This window comes from Candoia aspera, chromosome 1 (assembly GCF_035149785.1).
Source record: "Candoia aspera isolate rCanAsp1 chromosome 1, rCanAsp1.hap2, whole genome shotgun sequence".
Classification (NCBI taxonomy): domain Eukaryota; kingdom Metazoa; phylum Chordata; class Lepidosauria; order Squamata; family Boidae; genus Candoia; species Candoia aspera.
The window spans coordinates 308,434,788-308,455,570 of record NC_086153.1 but is presented as its reverse complement, the minus strand read 5'-3'; the positions used below and the strand labels follow the sequence as shown (position 1 = coordinate 308,455,570).

General features: G+C 38.3%; 1 protein-coding gene across 1 annotated transcript in view; it reads right to left on the bottom strand.

The window, feature by feature from the left end:
- Positions 1-3,581: 3,581 nt before the first annotated feature.
- PAPOLA (poly(A) polymerase alpha) overlaps positions 3,582-20,783 on the bottom strand; it is a 57,239-nt gene continuing 40,037 nt past the window's right edge. Inside the window, exons 15-22 of the mRNA XM_063290293.1 lie at positions 19,554-19,663; positions 15,760-15,881; positions 13,839-13,981; positions 12,034-12,134; positions 10,783-11,003; positions 8,022-8,084; positions 6,397-6,474; positions 3,582-5,749 (exon numbers count right to left, since the gene is read on the bottom strand). Of these exons, the coding sequence (XP_063146363.1) occupies positions 5,654-5,749; positions 6,397-6,474; positions 8,022-8,084; positions 10,783-11,003; positions 12,034-12,134; positions 13,839-13,981; positions 15,760-15,881; positions 19,554-19,663 (934 nt within the window). The 3' untranslated portion in view covers positions 3,582-5,653. The remainder of the gene's footprint in view (positions 5,750-6,396; positions 6,475-8,021; positions 8,085-10,782; positions 11,004-12,033; positions 12,135-13,838; positions 13,982-15,759; positions 15,882-19,553; positions 19,664-20,783) is intronic.

The following is a 20,783-nucleotide window of genomic DNA, read 5'->3' as shown; positions in this document are numbered from 1 at the left end:
GGATGGACATTCTGGCTAAATGCCAGAAAGTTTAATTGGGGCTACCAAACAGGAGAAAATCAGCTACCAGGCCTTATGCATTGTTGTAAATAAAATCTGCTTTATGTATCTTGTATCCTCTGTGGACAAACTTATAGCACAAATAACAAGCAAAACATTTCAGAGTTTAAAGCAATAAAGTGTTTTTTTTATGCATAACCTTTAGCAAAAAAGTTGAATGTGTTATATGTCAGGTATTTCTAATATTGCCATATTAAACAGCAAAAAGAAAATTTAAATTTAAATACAAAATAATCCAGGTTTTACAGATCTTAAGTTATGTGCCTCCAAAACTTTCCACAATATTGTAATTGGTAGGATAAAATTAAGGGAGATCCACACATAAGCTGCCTTAAGCTCTCCAAAGACAGTATATATATTCACTAAGGGATTAAACGAATATTTATCATTTAATTCCTTCCAACCCAACAAAATAATAGAAAGAAATTATGTAAAGGGCTCAAGCCTGTCCATTTGTCTGAGTTAGCAATACAACTTTCTGAAAACAGAACAGAATGGGAAGGAAAGCGGTATAGCAGCAGTTGGACCAAAGCTCAAGGATATGACTCCTCCATTCTAAGCCATTCTGCCCCCACCGCACCCCAACCATGTGACCCAGAGCGGAGCTACTATTACACCATGCTATGCAGGCTTTCCTTACCTTTGAGCTCAGGGGCATCTTCAAGATCCAGGACTTTCATCAAAATGACAGCAGCAGCATCCTATGGTTGTGATGCAAGCTCCACTCCTTTTGTACATGCCTGTGAGGTCACAATGCACATACGAAAGGGTTGCAGCCTGTACTTCGTTGGCACAATGCTGCTTCCAGCATTTGCCCCACCCCCAATGGGATGCAAGACTGACCAAAGCTCACCCAAAGAGCTTCATGACCAAGCAAGAACGTGCATCTGAGTCTCATAACCAAACTATTTCCTCCCTTGACTCTCTCAAGCTATCTAAATACTTCTTGGGAAGTCCTTTGTGTTGGGGGTGCCTCTCCTCTCCACTCTCCTGTCAAACTAGGAATTGGGATGAACAACTTTCAGCGCTAATGATAGCCAGTTTTGTGTAGTGGTTAAGGTGTTGGCCTAGAAACCAGGAGACTGTGAATTCTAGTCCCGCCTTAGGCTTGAAAACTGGCTGGGTGACTTTGGGCCACTCTCTCTCTCAGCTCACAACGCCAGGCTTGGGTGACAAGCCGGCTGGACAATTTCTGTCACAACCAATGGATCAACATTCAGATGACTGGAAAAAGCAGACTCTGCACTTGCAGGAAAAGTGTTAGGAAGAAAACAGTGCTAATATTCAAGCTTTGTTCATGGCAGGCACCAGATTGAACATCCCCCAGAAAATAAACATGCACATAAAAGTCACATTTTATATGCACATTTCTAATAAAAATGTTTTTATATAATAGCAGTCATGTTTTTATATGCAGACATTATATGTATGCATATAAAAGTGGCAGTTTGGAGTCAATAGGTACAAGTGAGTTGTAGAGATCTGAGTGTTATAGATGCCATAACTAGTTGGTAGAACTGCTTGAGAATTTTTTAACACAAAAATAGAGCTCAGTCCTAAAAAGAGTTTGTGTAAGACACTAGAAAACCAGGGTATTTGTTTTGTCTACATTAACAAAATTCATTAGACAAAACAAAATACGTATCTCTAAACTTGCAGGAAAGTGGAATTTGAGGTCATCTAGTATACTGTGAGAAATCACAGTAAAAAAAAACTAGTGCTGTTGTTAGAAATTTTTCCACCCACTTTTACTGCAACAAAAGCACTTCTTTGGGTAAAAACTCTTATTTAAAAGCAGCAATTTAATAGATGTTTTGCCTCCATAGTCTAATTAATGCACAGCTTTTCAATTGGTTACTAAAGAATTTTATTTGAATTTAGCTTCTTTGCACTTTGCTTTAGTTTATTTTGTTATATCTTTATTGAAACAATGATGGGAATTCTTAATGTGCTTAAAGCAAATTAAAACCAGTTCCCTATAGTACTATAGATACGGTGAATATGAACATGGCTAGAACAAGGAATATAGACTGCTTGCCATGATTCAACCCTCATCTAAATATGATCACCAAACATTGTGGAATTTAGTATCAACAATAGGACATACCGAAACATCACTTAAAAGCCATTAAGGTTCTAAGTATCAACCAAAACAGATGGATATCCAGCAATGGTTCATTGTGATATCTTTTTATAACAACACACAGACTCTGAAGTTTGATAGCAAAGTTAGCACGCTTTTGGTGATAATAGTGGCAGATGTTTGATGCCTATAGATTTTAAATACTGGTTTAACCTTCTCACATTGCATCTGTTTCCATCAACAAACTTGTAATACATTGATTCTGCTGAATAATGAACTAATGCTTTGAATATTAAAGCAAACAAAAATAATTATTAATAAAGTGTGTTCTACTACATGCACAACGTACTTTTTAATTTGTTTGCTGAAACATGTCTTAGCAAACTACTAAATTAACAATAAAGATGAATACTACACTTCAAGCTGATTCAGTTTTTATAACTGGGATGTGTAGAAATCTTCAAATTTCTAGGTATAATGTAATAAAAATACGAAATAAAATACATGGTCATATCAAGGAATACATGAAACAGCTCTAAGCTTGGTATTTTCCCAATTAATAGGACTGGTTTCATTAGTCATTTAAGGATGGAGTCATATCCACAGAACACCAGGTTGTACTCAACAAGTAAGATCCCTTTGACCTTTATCCTGCTTATCCAATTTTCAGAGTGCCTTCTGATGCTATACAAACAGCTGCAGCTGTGGCAATTCTAAAATTCCTTGAAAACAACTTAGTTCTTTGAAACACACCACTCTCTAACTAAAGATAAGAAGTTAATGCAACTCCTTAACTATTATGTTAATGTAAGCTGTAACTAAATTCTAACGGGCTATTTAATCATCATCATCTATTTAAGTCAAGACTGCTTTTTCAAGTTTGAAATAAAAGTGCCTGCGTAACATTGAGACTTTTCAGTGGTTTTGTTTTAACCTCAAAGTCAGTGAATAATTAATATTAAGTGGTATATCTGTTTTGTATGTCTTTGTTATCATTGTGTATAGGTTTTAATCACTGAAATGAAAGAAACAGTGCCATCTCCTGGTTGAACTATTAACTTACATTTTTTTCATAAGTACTGTATACATGCTGTTCAACAACAAAAATAGAAATGCCATTAGCAGGTTCAAGCTTAAATTTGATACTCTTCTCCAAGTGAATTAAATCCACATATTCCACTATTCCAGACTTAGGTCAACAATAGGCAACATTAAGTAATGGGTATCCTATTTGGCCCTTTGAAAAATAAAAGCCAGAAAGTAAGATTTCACCTTTTTAACAGATTCAGACTGGATACATTATTAATGGATGGTTTTAAAATCAGCTTCAGCAGTGTTGTATTCCCATCTAGGTTTCTTATTTAGGAAAAGACAGTTAAGCTAATTTAACGATTTTGGAATACCATTATTTACACATTCAAAAGAAACCAAGCAACTGTGGGATTGTGCTGTTTTTTTATTGTTTTCCATGGAGAAATACATCATCTGTTTACAAAATAGCTCTTGAAAAATACAAGGAGTACAGATACTATAAAACAAAGCAACTCCAGTCATGAGACACCTACGTACATCATGCGAAAGCAACAGTCTGATCTCCAGGTTATGAAAACTAGAATTAAAAAGTCACTATACAGGAAAGATTCCAAGTTCCCAGCTTGGCAAAACTTGGGTGCAGATACATGAAACGTTTAATAAAATGAAGAAAAAAAGATGTCCTGATGTGTAAACAAAACAAGACTAAATTTGTGCCTGGCAAGTTCGATCTAAACTCCATAGCTACACAAAATGCACAGACAGCTTGTACACTTCAACTGATACCCTTCTTGTTTGGGCAGCAGGAGAAAGAGAAGGAGCAAGGAGGGTGTGGGAAAATTTAAGAGGGTGGAAGCTGGATCACAGGAGGCAGAAGAGGGCAAGGGTAAGAATTTTTTTATACTAGACATCATAGACAAAATGGCAGAAAATAAAGATCTTGGTTACTGCGTGGTTGGGGAGATAGGGAATAAGCTACATTCTCTTGACTTTGGAAAATTAACTTATAGGGAAAAGGGAAAGAGCAATTAATTTTTCTTTAACATGGAAATGCACATGTAGAAGGATTGAGCACAATGCAGGGAAGGAAGTTATTAAACATGCTGATCAGAAAAATGGGAAGGGCAGTTTAACCGTCCCACTTAATTTTGTTGAAATCAAGGTTACATGTAGTTTGTTATTTCCATCTGATAATCACTGGCATTCCACACTTTCTGTTTAGTCATGAGAGATTTTCATTTTTAAACAAACTTGCTGCTAGTAATTTTATAGCTCTACAGAACAAAGCAAAAACAACTGGTTAAGGAGAGAGCTTTATCAGATCATTTAAGTGCCTGCTAGAAATGTGATTCTAAAAAAATTAAACATTCAGAAAGTAAAGCTACTTTCAGATGAGCTATCTAAAAATAAAACTGTTAAAACCCTAGAGTAGGTAAGATCTGCCTTTATATTTAAAATATGAAAACTTTGTAATGCAGACAGGACTCCTCTGGAGTGTACAAAACTCTTACATTTAATGATGAAAAAGCCATCAAAACAGGGCTATGCTTCACAGGCACACTTTATTTACTCTGTTTCATTTCTGGGGGAAAGTGGCATCTATAGCTGTAGGCTACAGAGCTTAAAAGAAAAACTACCAGCATTTCACTGACATTAGTCCAATTTTGTGCATACAAACTGAAACATGAGTTAAATGCAAACATTTCTTTTTCCTCTCCAAAAAATATGGTAATAGGAATGGGAAGGTAATAAGGAGAAGGCTTGATTAAACTGAAGGAAACAATTATTTGCTTTTTGATAGCTGATTTGTATGCACCATAAAATAATCCCAAAAATAAAAAATAGACCATTTCTTAATCATGCCCCATCAAATATTTTAAATGTATTTTTCCCAAACTTATAACCTCGAGATTTGACATTTTCTTATAAGGGTTCACTGCAGCCTAATGGTGACTGAGCTGGATATAGTGCATACTTTTACCTTCAGTATACAATATATCAAGCCATTTTCTAATTTGAAGGTCACAGATTTTGAAGAATTTCTTTAATAAAAATAAAATCTATCAAGCTGAAGCACTAAAATTAGTCATATTCCAATAAAAAAGTACATAAAAGTGCATTTAAGGAATTCTTTTGCCAGTTTTAGCTGAATTTCTTTTCTTCCAAACAATGCATCAACACAAACCCAATCAGTACATCAAATATGGCTAGAAATAGTATTCCCATTCCTTCTTATAGGCAGTAATCCTTTAAAGAATTTAATGCAACTGTTGCTAACACATTAATAGTACTCCTGGCTCCACATACTAACCTGGACTTCCAGATCAAGTGATTATAGCCCAGCAAGGGAAGTGCACAAAATATACCTAAATCCATCTGTGTTCACATTCTTATCTTGCACCTTCTGTTCTCCTTTTCAGTATTAGAAGACAACAGGTTAAATTGGCAGATACTGTTTATGGACCCCTGAGGTTGGTTTTACCGATTCAATCTTAGTTTTATTGAATTTTTGATAACTGGAATAGGATTTGCAGGGAGAGCAGGGATATCTGAAAGATCGGTACTGGGCATTTTCTGGGCAGAGGAAAAAAGGAAGAAATATTAGATAAAATTTTGAACATACATTATTAAAAGGTTAAAAGGTTAAATATTAAACTTTCCATTTGTTATAATTGTTTCAAATCTTAATTTTTCCCCAATTTTACAGTAAGCTCTAGTTTATTTCAGAATCATGCCAATAAACTTAATAGGGATTTCCCAAAATCAACACAGATCAAAAAACTCATGTTCCTCTGCTTCTTCTCTAATTGTTCTCTGGGTTATTCAGTAACTCCCATTATAATCTGCCACTTTTCAGAAATATAATTAATCTACAATTATGCCAAGAATGTATAAAGGTTGTAGAATGCACTACACAGAATTCACAGTGAGGACACAGAAAGCAAACAAGCCTATGTTAATCCACATATCAGCAATGCAGATCAAAGCTTTATACCTCAGCAGGTGGCAGCATCTGTCCTACCTTGGCTTACCTTGGAAATTAAGCAGGGTTGACTGTTGGCTAGACTGGAAAGTAGTAGTAGTAGAAACAGAAAGAGGAGGCAACACAACCATTTCTATTATGCTCCCAAGAAAACTGCAGAAATGCAGTTATTAGGAGTCAAAGTGAAGTTGAAGGCACCTCATTTCTACATAATGCAAAAATAGATTCATTCCAGTACCTGAGGAGCTTGTAGAGATACTGTGGTCTGAAGAGTTTCTTGCTGAGAGGCCATATCTGATTCTGTATCAAAAAGTTCCTGAAAAGGAAGAAAAAAAATATGCCAGCACTGTAATTCAATTATGAATTGTTTGGATTCTTAACATTTTAATATAACACAGTTTATACCTTTTACATGAAAGAAAAGACTCTGTGGTAGTCCAAATACATTTTGTAGACCAAATACATTTATATCTACTCTCATAACCCTGAAAAATGAATTCATAGGGTTGAATACAGTTTGCTCCACCAGTGGGGCCACTCGAGTTTGATTCTGTTATTAAAATCCCTGGGAATGAAGGGGTATTTCACCAATCTCAGCTTCCCTTGGAGGATCTTTAGCTGTCCTGAGCATATTTCAAAGGACACACTGGTTGCAAAGGAAGGGATGAATTAACTGGGGCTAAGGTGGTTATCAAGCCTCTGTTATTTGTCTTCTGGTGTGCTGAATTTGTCTTTTTTTGAATGAACAGGTTTTTTTTCTTTTCATTTTATGGTTCCTACTTTTAAAATGTAAGCCACCCAGAGCTATCTGGGAGTCGGGCAGCCTTTAAATCCGATAAAATAAATCCAATAAAATGCATTTTCTCCTCTCCTGTTTTGGCAGCAGAAATACTCTGCTGGACTAAAAGCCACTCTTTCCACAAGTAGAAAGAGTTCTTTGCAGAAAGTAAGAACTGGATCCAAGCCAGAGTTCCCCTTTGTAGCTTCTTTTTTCAGTGCCTCTGCCAAGTGAGGTATAACAGCTGCCTATTGGGGAGAGACTTGTCTAAAGACTACGCTGTATTCTTTTCAGCTGCAGCTGAAGAGCCTTTTATTTTCCTGGACCTTTTAAGACTAAATTTTATTTTAATTTTAAACCATTATAATTGTCTTGAGCTGTTGTTAATGTCATTTTACAGTATGAGACTGTTTTTATTTTCTGCTGTTGAGAACTTGTCATGAAGCACAATCTATAATTGAATGTAAAATTGTGTTACAATCATAGAACACTCCAGGAAACACCAGAAAATTCCCTGATCAAAACAAAGCCTGGAACATCCCTGATTATCTACTCACTATTTTTACTTTATTATTCCTTTTTTAATTATTAAGCGACCAACAAATATTAGTCATTAGGAGCATACAGAATTTAAAAACAAATAGGGAAACTGTGGACTTCCAGATACTGTTGAAGTCCATCTCCCAGCAACACTAACTAGTGTAGCTGGTGGTCAGGGAGGATTGGTTTGATTCAAACTTTGGAGGCTGATTTCCTTATCTTTGTCAAGGCTGTCTTACTGAGAGGTACCTTATCTCTCAATACATTTTGAAGGGCAGGGAGCAAGTGGAGGAAATAGTTATATGTCCTCATTGTTGATTCCCAATGGTATGAGATTGGCCTCAGGGAAGGTGAATCTTTAAACAGGATGGACAATTTGATCCATTGGGCTTCTGTGTACTAGAATGTCTTCAGTTGAAGAGTAGATTCACAAAACATATCCAATAGCTGAAGCCAAAAAGATACCTTCATTTTAAGAATTTCAATAGGTATTCAATATACTACATTCAATATACTACAGCTACTAAATGGTCTAAGAAAATTACCTTAGTTTCCATCTTATCATGATCACTCATATCAAGGCAACTAACATCTTCATTCATTTCATCCTATAATAAAGCAGAATAATCATAATGAAATAGGAGAACTGGCCAAGATACAAGAATAAAACTTCTGTCCAGAATTTAATCACAATTAAGTTTTATCTACAGATCTATTAAGAACATAAAGATCTTTAGAACTTGACCATAACAAATATGAACAAAAGGAAACTAGCCATAATGAATTTTTCATAAATGCTTCACCATAAAATTGTACAAGCGTTCAATTGCAGCTATCATGGTTCTGTCTACTCAACTGATCACATAATTGCATAAACAGCTGATCATCTCTAGAATTTATTTCAGGCATAGCTATTTTGAGTTCTGACTCACCCCTCTACAATACACTGGTCTATTTCATAGGCCCAGCAGATCTATTTATTTTTTAAATATTCAGTATTAATACCTGATGAACAACCAAGAAACTACTATGCAGTTGTGGTAGGCAACTCGGTATGAAACAAACAGCTGCAGTAGACCTTTTGGTTAGTACTGTGTGCTTTTGTTTGTTTGTTTGTATTATGCTTTCCTGTAACAGTTTTAATTTGAGGGTTGTCTTTTTTAACCATCTTGGACATTTTTGTGTTCTTTTGAGAAAACATATTTTGAGAAAATGTTGTTTTCTCAAATTTTAAGCATTTATTTTCCTAAATGTTATGCAGATACAAATTTCAGTTTAAAATGATGATAAATGCTTAGGCCAGGAATCTTCGGGTTTCTAATAAATGTATTACAAACAGGCCATCAAGCTCATAATAAAACTCATAATATTCCCTTCCCCTTGGGATCGAGTCATCATTCAAATACTCAGGAGAGTTAACAGCAAAATTCTATGCATGGTCACTGAATTCAATAAGCTTTACTCCTTAGTCAATATGTACAGGGCTGCAATTTTAGTCAAGACCACAAGAGCCCATAAATAGGAAGACAGGTATCTTCAAAGACTAATTTATACCCCTGAATATATCAAACTGTCAGACTCATTCTATTGAAAGCAGTGCTATAATGCATGATAATACATAAAAGATTTCATTTGTTCAAATTCAGTTCAGTTATATTAGAAGGCCTGCATACAATAGCCCTGCATAGACTATTTTTTCTTAGAATGTTCCTTTTAGTAGCTGTCCCCAGATATGTCCCAAGCATTATTTCTGAGGTTTAAAAATAATGTGAGGATTTGGCCCTAGACAGATGAAGGCCTGCAGAAAAATTCTACTTACTTGGCATGACTTAAGTTATTCCAAAGACCAAGAATAGGTGTCTTGTAGAGAGGACAATAAAATATGAATTCAAGTATAAATGTAAAATTTTATATATCATCTTTACCTTCTCTATATATTATCTTCCGAAATGTGTATTTAATTCATTAATTACCCAAGTCACCTGTTCTCAGCAAAAAGGGGAAAAAAGAGCCAACCTCTATCATATCAAGATATATCTAACCCAGCATTTTTTTTTTTTTTGGCATAATGGTCAACCACATGCTTATTACAAGCCTAAACAGGGATGGGCAATCTTTTGGTGATCAAAGACTCAGAGCAGCAAAATGAAGAGGTTTGGAAGGGTTTTAGTACTTTTTAAGCATAATGTGACTGTTTACTGGCTTGTACCAGACCTTCACAACCTGGAGCCCACCAAGCAGCCTTGTGCGGCTCACCAGTGTTCTTTAAATGTAATAAATTCACTGCCACCTCCCTGAAAGACACGCTTCCAAACATCTCCAAACCTCACCACTGCCACCAGCTGTAGCATTGCTGCCATTCCACTAACCATGGAATAGCTGACTGCACTCCAGGTATTCCTTTGCAGCCCACAAGGACTTTTAATTTATCAATGTGGCCTTTCCCTTCTATAAGTTGTGCAGGCCTGACTTACACTCTACCACAGTCATGTATTTCCCACCTCAAAAGAATGGGAAACTGTGCTATTCATTCAGTCAAAGGGGCCTTCAAGAGCTAAATAAAGGTGGATACAGAGCTCTACTCTATCTACTTTCCCATTTCTGATATCATTTTTTATCTTAATTCAATTATCAATATGCTCTTCAACACTCTCTGTAATTTAGTTTGCATGCATTTATTTTGTGCTAGTTTTGGCATAGCTGCCATTTGCATAATGAACTGGCCTGTTGGAGGAAGCCCATTAAAGTACTCAGTTTACAGCACAGAAGAATCAATACCACAGGCAGCCCCTGACTAACTCTACCATTCCATTTCTGATACATCAGGTGCCATGTTTTCACATGCACAAGAAGATGGCTATCATTTGAGCATGCGTAAACACAGACGCGGTGGCGCTGCGGGTTAAACCGCTGAGCTGCCGATCGGAAGGTCGGCGGTTCGAAACCGCGCGGCGGGGTGAGCTCCCGTTGCTAGTCCCAGCTCCTGCTCACCTAGCAGTTCGAAAACATGCAAATGTGAGTAGATCAATAGGTACCGCTTCGGCGGGAAGGTAACAGCGTTCCGTGTCGTTATGCTGGCCACATGACCCGGAAGTGTCTACGGACAACACCGGCTCTAAGGCTTAGAAACGGAGATGAGCACCGCTCCCTAGCGTCGGACACGACTGGACTTTACGTCAAGGGAAACCTTTACCTTTACCTTTTAAACACAGCATAAAGTTGAGGTCTCATAAGTTTCACCTTGCATTACCCAGGGACTGTTTGTATTGTTCTGCTGCTCCCAACCAATCAGGAAATAGGAAATACCTCTTCAGTCTTTATTTTTTTAGGAGACTCTTCTTTATGGGGAGATGATGTCCGCTTCACACCTGCTACAGGGCTAGTTACTTTAGTTGCAGTGTTTCCTGAAGGTCTCTGTGGTTGGTTGACAAGACGGGTTGAAGAAACTACTCTAGAGATGGTAGGCTTTGGTGGTGGAGAGATGGCTGGCTGTGTGGCAGTTTGAGGAATGCTTTCACTTGAAGTACCTATTAAAACATAATTTAATGATTACAGTGCAATCCAATTTTCAGTCTATAGTTCCATGGGCTAAAAACAAAGTAAGGTTTGAGTTTTTTCTTCAAGCAAACCACATTCTGCACCAAGGGCAATTACATTTTATGACTCACATAATTTTGGTCAATTAAGCAAAACTGTATGATCTCTTGTTATTTTACATAATTTATTCTGCAGGGTTACTACTGAAAACTCTATATCCTGTGTACAGAACTAGTTAACATGATAGGGGAATTGCAAGCACCAAAACTACGACATTACCCAAGTGTGGCTTTGGTTTTTGTTCTAGACTGAAAAAACTTGGATCATATCCATTAACTGAACAAGACTGAACAAGTAATTACAAAATAATGACTATATACTTTATTACAATAATGCTAAGGCAGGTCTGCATTATTTTCCACATGCTTTGTATTGTGTATAGAAATATAGAAAGTACCAAGCCTATATTATAGCTGAAAAATGGCAGATACTTCCAGAGGATATTCTGAATTATCTTAAAATGTTCTTGATTATCTTCTGAATAAATTGAGTTCAGTTGGAGAAATATCAACATGTGCCTGAATGAGCATATGTGAACTCAGTATAAGTGAAAAAGGGAAGTGGGCATACATTTAAATCCCACCTCCAGTGTTCCCTTATATGCAAATTCTACTTAGAATTAATCATGCAAGGAAAGTGCTGCAGGCTGGTTTGTACTCCACCTCCTTCTTTCAATTTTAGCTTTCACTCAACTTTAAAATTTCAAAAGCCTTTACATGGCTAAAGTCAGTAACACCAACTGACCAGCAAGTAGATTGTTTGGAAAAGATTCTGAATTACTAAAGGCAACTTTGCAGTTTCTATTTTGCTACTTAATCAGTATACTCTTTCAACGAATGAAAAGTTGCAAAAGATATACTAATCTTACACTGCAAATAAGTTGCTGTCGAATGGTAAATCACCAAGAGTCTAAACCCAAAAAATGGGTTTAATAATCTAGGAACAGATTTGATTTCTTACCCCCTGAGCTTTCACTGGAATTGATTTGTGGCACAGTGACTTCAGAAGCTTGTATGTTGGTCACAGATGCTGCTGTCACAGCTGGAGCAGGACTGCTTCTGCTAAAATATTTTTTAAAAGAGAACATTCTGATGAATTACAGTAAGTTGACATAACTGTGACTTAGCAAGGCATTACTACCAGGGCATGTTCCCCCTCTCCCCCACCTCAAGCTTTTGAGGCTTACTACCTCTCAGAAAGGTAAAAATGGGCCAGCTGAACTAGAACACATGACTGATGACTGCAATCAATTTGGTGGGTTACTGTTTTGCATGTCTGAATTACAATATATGCAAGTTCAAGATATTATGCATCAATGTGGTCAAACCCCTCATCAACAATTCTGCTCATAGGCTTAGAGAGGTATGTTGGACTCAGAGATTCTGAAAAAAGTGTCTCTCACAGAGCGCTCCCATTGGCAGAAGAGTGGAGGCATTGTATACACCCTTTATAGTCCCTAACATTATATCTCCTGTTATACCAGTTTTTCAAGTCTTTGGGAATATTTTGGGGGGGAGTAAACAGGGAGAGAAATTGCCAGGAAGAAGGAAGACAGGCAAAGAAGGAAGACAGGCTCTCACTAAAAGCTAGAGCTTCCTACAAACATTTACTTGAATTTGTGTTACACTTACTCAATCTTTCTTGGGAGTCTATGCATTAGAAATCAAGGCAGAATAGTAGTATATAGTCTAAATTGTTATAACGTAAAGACCTTGTATTTAATCCTATGTGATCTTTTTGTGAAAAGTTCAACTTCAGTGACTTGAGCAGTACTTAAGAACTCACTCGAGACTCTTTATTTTAGCCCTCTGACATGTAGCATGGAACAAACAAGATGAATTATCTATTCTTGCTGGATAGATCTAATGAGAGCCTGTGTGGTGCAATGTTAAGGTGCTGGATTAGGAGCAGGGAAATGCAGACTGTGTGGATTTGAATGGGGAGAAATGGGCTCAATCCTGCCAAGACCAAGCAGCTCTGGATATTAGGGCCCTCTTAATCTGGGGACATTCCATCTTTAGTCTTGGAAGGGGCCATACCCCATTTGAGAGTAGTGTGCAGTCTGGGGATTGCCTTGGATTCACAACTCCTGGTCAAAGAGGAGGTGGCAGCAGTGACCAAAAGGCCTTTGCACAACTCCATTTTATGTGCCTGTTCCTGGACTGGGAGGCCCTTTAGATTATCACTCATGCCCTCATCACCTCACAGTTGGGCTATTGCAACATGCCCTTGGAGACCATGTGGAAACTACAGGTGGTTCAAAATGCAACAACGCAGGCAGTGATGGGCATGCCTTGGTATGCCCATATGTCACTACAGCTCCATAAGCTGCACTGGTTGCCAGTGAGTTCTGGGTGCAATTCAAGGTGTGGTTTATTACCTATGAAGCCCTTCATGGCATAGCACATGACACAGATTTCTGCCTGTCTGTTAAATAATGCCATCTATCAAGATATATAACGTAACATTTTGGGGGGAGATAGGCAGTGATAGAAATTTGGCGGGGAGATGGGTGGTGATAGAAATTTGAAAAATAAATAAATAACACAACACATAAAATAACGTAACACGTAACACACCACCACTTAACATAATCTTTGTAAAGATCCAAGTCTGAAGGAAGAAATAAGGTAACTTGTAAATTTATAGTGTTTAAAATCTGAAGCAAATTATATGTTTCATAAAGGTAAAAGATTCTCCTTGTAAATATTACAGTTGAATTATGGATATTAGTAATACTTAAGGTAAGTATTGGAGACAGATACCCCTGAGAGCTTCCAGAACTGTTCAACGGACTTGTCTTCATAGCACTGGTAGGAGAAGGCACAGAAGTGCTGTTATCACTATCCATAGATAAGTCTAGGCTGCTGTCATTCAGCACCGTCAACCTAACTCCTTCTGTTGAATGCTGCAACCAAGAAGACAATATATCAAAGAAGAAATTCAGAATAAGTAAAAAAGACATATTGCCCCCTCCTATATGGTAATACAAAAACCTAGGTAAGCACTACCATTTTATGGGCCTGTTCAAGTATTAACATATTATACTTTGTCAGGGGCACCAGCAGGAGAAGTGAATTCTGATACAGAATGTATCATACTTAAGTGAAACATCTGCCTAACAAATTCCAATTCTTTCTGGACTTTCTAGACTATATGTATATGCATGCACTGCAAATATACTGCCTACAAAACAAACATGATACATACTGAATCATTTACTGTTTTCTCACAATTGTGTTGAGGTATAAAAGTGACATAGAAAGTCCTAAATTTCTACAAGCTTTGCTTTTTGTAATTAACATGAGAACATTGCTAATGCTAGATTCCTGTGTTATTTGTAGTTAGCCACTCAGAAACTGGAGAAGGACAGTGTACTGATTTCAGGAAATAAAAACCAATAATCCATTTTTTCTGTGCAGCAGTTATCAAAGACCTATATACAGGTAGTCTTCGAGTTACGACTGCAATTGGGACCGGGACTGCCATTGCTAAGTGATGTGGTCGTAAAACACAACTTCACGGGACGTCACTTAGTGACAATAATCCAGGTAGTCCGTTTATAGATGTGTGGGGCATGGGTCGTTAAGCGGAAGTGGAGGGAGTCCCAGGTAAGGAGTGTGGGGTTGCTGCATGGGGGTGGGGGAGGACCTGGGAGGCCCTGTTCAGGCCGCATGTGAGTTGCGGGAGGGGCGTGGTGCAGTACGGCACAAGCTCAGGAAGGCCAGGGAAAGAAGGGGCAGGGTGCGTGTGAGTGCAGGGAGGAAAGAGGGCACAGGGTGCATGCAAGTGCAGGAAGGCCGGAGAAAGAGGACAAGGGTGTGTGCAAGGGCAGGGGGGAAGGAGGGCACGGTACATATGAGTGAAGAAAGGCTGGGGAGGGCTCTTACGTGAGCAACTTGCGACCTTCCCTGCTAGCTTCCCCATTGATTTTGCTTGTGGGAAGCCAGCAGGGAAGGTTGCAAATGGTGATCACATGACCCGGGATGCTGCATCCAGTCATAAGTGCAAGCTGGTTGCCAAGTGCCCAAATTTTGTTCATGTGACTGCAGGGGCACTGTAATGGCTGGAAGTTCGAGGACTGGTTGTAAGTCCCTTTGTTCAGCACCATCATAACTTTGGGCCCTGACTGAATGGTCGTATCTCGAGCACTACCTCTACCTTTCTTCTTTGTCTTTTCTCCTCCACTACCTGCCTCCTGCTTTAGTAAGAAAGGGTGCAATATCTAAGATAGTGCTTTACAGAAAACAAGACTGGGAGAACTCATTTTGCACAAATTTGATAGATTTAATAACTGTAAGCCACATAACTAAGAGAATTGAATCGTCTTTAACAAACCTTAAACTGCGGTCTATTGCCTTGAGGACAGGCATTTAATATTATCCCTATTAATCAATGCAAACTATTTAAAACACCAACAATTACATTTGAACAAATACCACCCCAAACTAAAAGTTAAACAAATATATGGGATAAGTATAAATGGATTAGTTTCTTATGCATGCATAGGAATACTTCTTACTATGTACTCTTTTTTGGGGGGGCGGGGAGGGAAGCAGTATATGCATAAAATTATTAATTTAATAACAAAAATAACAGAACACTAGAAGGAAGAAAGGAAGGAGGGAGGGAGGGAGGGAGGGAGGGAGATATAAAATCACAGTATCAGTTAACTTCAAACGTTACCTTTTTCTTTTTCTGAAGGACATGACTAGGTAGCAATTGATGAAGTTGTTTTTTCTTAACATGCATTGCAGCAATTTTCATATCCATTTCAAACATCTTGCTGTTTATTGCTTGCCTATAAACTATGTAATTAGAATAACATGAAGACATTTTAAGTTTTGGAAAGCTGACACTTGCCTCGAAATAAATTTGCATTTTGCAAATGCTGGTTTAAGCAGGAAAATCATAATCCTCAGAAAATACAATATCATACCATCATAACTAAAACCTGGAATTTAATCTAGCTTGCCTATCCACAAAACAGAATGATTCCTTCTGTCTGTGGAGAGAACTGGAATATAGTGGAACCTCTCTTCATAGAGAAGAAGCATGTGGTTCAAACATTGTTTCTCTTTCCTTAGCTTCCAGCACCTACAAGCTTCACATAGGGTCTCCATTTCTCTAAAACAACCATTCAGGGAAATAACAAGGAGGATGGAAGGAGGATGACCCTATAAAAACTACCATCCTTCCCTCTTCTTGCAGCACTCATAGATTTAGGTAACTCTGGACACAATTGAAAGTAAACAATTTTTCAAAAAGCTACAACATATTTCTTCTTATGTGACACAGGAGAGAGTTATTACACCTACTATTTACCAAAAAAAAGGGGGGGGCATTGAGCTTCAGTAGTAGATAAAAAGAATTATAAGTACAGACAAGTACAGTACACCTGCAGACAAGTACAGTATACCTACATCAATGCATAGAGTCTCCACCTGGCTAACCTAAGTTTGCAAATTCTGTCGATTCCAATCCTAAAGATTCTTCCCTTTCACCCTATAAATGTGTGCATGTATATGTGTGCGCATATATGTATGTGTGTATATATACCTGTCAGGAGCCACACTCCAAAGAAATGGCAGGGCCAGGACAAAAAAATAAATTTATATTAATTGAATTAATAACTAAAATTAATTGCCTTAAAACAATTTAGTTATTTAAAAAATAATTGATCTTCATGTATATATATTATAAGTCATCTCTCACACAAATCATTCTTCCTCCTCCTAGCAGAAAACAGCAAAAAAGAAAAACAGGACAGAAATCTGGTAAGATGGATAACCACACTGGGGAGTGAGGTGAAAGGAAAAGGGGAATCAAAAATGATATGAGGGAAAGAGGCAACTGGACAGGGAAGGAAAGAAAAGGCTGGGCTGTTTTGTTGTTACATGCAGAGCTAAATTCACCTGGCAAACAGCCTCATCAAGCATTATTCAGTTTGCCATTTACATCAAATGTTTCAGTTAAATAGTTTTCTAAAGAGACCCTCTCCAATCCAAATAACTCAAAGTTCTGTGGCACCTTTTGACTAACAAATTTTATTAAAAAAGGCATAGCACCTCACCATCAGGTGTTCAGAGTTAGACTGATGTAGGATTTATTTGGGATTGGGGGGAATGGAGGGGAAGACTGGCTGGTTATGCAGATGCAACTTATATGTGAAACAGACTGCAAGTAATCAATTAACAACGGTAATGTTTAAAAATCCATTGTGCTTGCTGAGACGTTCTGATATTGCCTGAAACCTTTTGAAGTATATGAGTTCAGCAGTCTTCCACTGAACTATTTCCGGAACAGTCACTTTGAGGAATGCCAATAAAATGTCCTGGGAAGTTGAAATGATCTGATATTACTTGGTCATTGTTTTGAATCCTGATGTCACACTTGTGTCCATTAATCATTTTGCCCAACGTTTGTCCCATTTGTTCTACATAGAATCTATGTGAAAATCTGCTTCAGGCTGGTTCAGGCTATAATCTTTTTATAATTATTGGCTTACTACCCAGTGCCTGAGAAAGTCCAGTGCTGTTGTCCACTATGAGCTGTAGCCTATTAATAATGTATTTGAGTGGTTTGAGCTCTGAGCTGCAGGTGACAATCAGTGTTGTTGCTGTCTGTTGTTCTGTTTCTGGGGTTTGCTTTTTAATAGGTACTCCCTGGGAATTGATCTGGCTCTACAGGTGGTCCTTGTTTAATGACCACTTTCTCAGCGACCATTCAAACTTGCAATGGTGCTGAACGAGTGGTAGTTATGACGGGTCCTCAAAGTTCCAGCCAGTACAGCTACCTTCTCTGTTGGCTTCCCACAAGCAAAGTCAATGGGGAAGCCGACAGGAAGTCAGAAGTTGCAATCACGTGAGTCCTTGCTTAATGACCCGTGCAATCCTGCTTAATAATGTTCACCAGGGACTGCCAGAACTGCTGCCACTAAGCAACACAGTCGTGGGCCGTCACACATTACAACTGCATTGTTTAGCAACAGAAATTCCAATTCCAATTATCATTGTTAACTGAGGGCTACCTGTATCGATCTGTCTATTTATCTTGGATAGCTCAGTCTCCTGAATACCTGATTTTATTTCAGTTGAGCATCTCTGTCAAGTGGGTCAGAACAAATGTGGTTGTAGTGTAGAGCCTGGCTGTAGATGATAGACTTGGTGTTGTGCTGAAAGCACTGAAGTATGCAGGGTGATCTGTAGGTTTCCTGTATAATGTGGCATTTATGTATTCTTACTGCTTGGTCTTCAACCTACCCTTTTTAGGGAATATTGTTGACACAGTGGTGGGGGATCAGATACATAACAGCCTAGAAGAAGATTATACATTCATACACCTCTGTCTTGTCATTATTTTTTCACATTTCACATTTATATTATGTCCTCGCTTAACAACCCGTGATTCCCTTAATGATAACCGTGAGTGCTGGAATTGCCATTGCTTAGCAATGCAGTCACATGACATCATACTTTATGACCATGTTAATTAGCGACAGCAATTCTGGTCCCAATTGCCATCGTTAACTGAGGACTACTTGTACTCGTTTCAATTCTCTTTTTCAACATATCAATATCATTCCTATACAAATTTCTAAAATGTTCCTTTCAACATTACTGAATTTAGTTTTATTCCAAAACATTTAATCACCACAAATGGATAAGCAAAATGATTAGGAAGCTAGAGTAGCTCCTTTATAAAGAAGTCTACAGTGTTTGGGGCTTTTAGTTTAGAACGTTTGTTGATAAAAAGGGGATATGATAGAGGTATAATGTGTGTGGGCTGGAACATAAAGACAGAGAACTGAAGTTCATCTATAGAAGGTAAATTGAAAAAAAATCAGAAAGCGGGCACATTTTTATACTATTAATAGTTAAACCATGGTATATTCTGCCATTAGATGCAGACATAGCCACTGTTTGAGATGGATTTAAAAGGGAACCTGAAAAATTCATGCAAAACAAAGTTACATTAATCAAAGGTAGCCTTCTTAAATACCAGTTGCTAAGGAATAACATTGAAACAGAACTAACTCCCCCTTTTGAGATTCTGGGATTCATCTGGTCACCCTCTCTAAGTCCAGAATGCTGATTTTATAGGTGTTTGTTCTTATTCATCTACCACTCTTCTGGAAAGTTACTGTTTTCTATAGACAAAAGAAGTATAGACTGTTTTGAATTTTCTGAGAGTTAATATTCAAACAGAATATAAATAATTGGTATGTTATGGAAACTATAGCATAACAGAGTATGATTGGCTGTGCTGTCACAATTACTGCAAATACTGGTCAGAAGACTATACCATTTATATTTAAAACATGGGGAGGGGGCAGAATTATTAGTATGAAGGCCAGTACTTTGCTAACAGTTGCAAGTAACCTCAAACTACATTTCTATAATCCAAAGCAAAACCAGTTACTCAACTAGCATAGCTTGGGGAAGGGTTGGAACAGAGCAATTTCAATAAGTCAAACTTACCAGTATCAGTAAAAGACTGAATGTCAAATGTAAGATCAACACTCAGATTTTCAGAATTCTCAGTTTTCTTAAACACTAACCCAATCACCCACATTGTACGAAACTCTTCCCTGGAAAAAAAAATAAAAATCACGAAGGGCAATAGGAAGAATCCTAAAATATAAGTTCTGGTAAATAACGATTTCGAACATCAGCCATGGAAACATTTGTGTAAAATGTTATAAACTATCCAATAGAATCATGACAATTGAGTGATTTTAGAATTATATCAGTTATGGAATTCTCATAAACTAAGCCTATTGCTCAGTGCCAAGAGGCAAAAACAGCCAGAGATTCTGTTCCATGGTCTATTCTAGGTATAGCAACTGGGAATTGAGAATTGCTTCTCTGCTTAAAAACAAAACATTAACATTTTCTAACAATGTAAAGGATAACATGAAACCGCTGGGTGAGATCATCCGTCACCATGGGTCGAGGTATCATCAGTAGGCTGACAATACTCAATTGTATATCTCCATCCCGGGTGAAGTAAGTGATGCTGTGACCACCCTCTCCGAGTGTCTGGGGGCTGTGGGGGTCTGGATGGGGAACAACAGGCTTTGGCTGAACCCTGGTAAGACGGAGTGGCTGTGGGTTAAGGGCTCTGCCATATCCAGGACTTTGTCATCTTTGGTTCTGGATGGTGTTGCACTGCCCCAGACAGACCCGGTGCGTAACTTGGGGGTCCTCGTGGACTCACGACTCCTGTTTGAAGAGCAGGTGGCAGCCGTGGACAGAAGGGCCCTTGCACAGCTTCGTGTTGGGCACCAGTTACGCCCTTTCCTGGATCAGGAGGCCCTTCGGACAGTCACTCATGCCCTGGTCATCTCCCATATAGACTAATGCAATGCGCTCTACATGGGGCTACCCTTGAAAAGTATCTGGAACCTTCAGCTGATCCAGAATGCGGCCACACAGGCTATTTTTGGTGCCCTAGAAGGGTGCATATAACACCTTTGCTTCGCGAGCTGCACTGAATACCAGTTTGCTTCCAGGTCCAATTCAAGGTGTTGGTTATCACCTTTAAAGCCCTACATGGCATGGGACCGGGTTACTGAGGGACCGCCTCTTCCCCACTTCATCAGCCCATCCCACCCAGTCATGCAGAGGGGGCATGCTGCGGACCCCGTCTGCAAGAGAATTCCATCTGGCAGGGTCCAGGAGGTGGGCCTTCTCTGCAGTAGCTCCCGC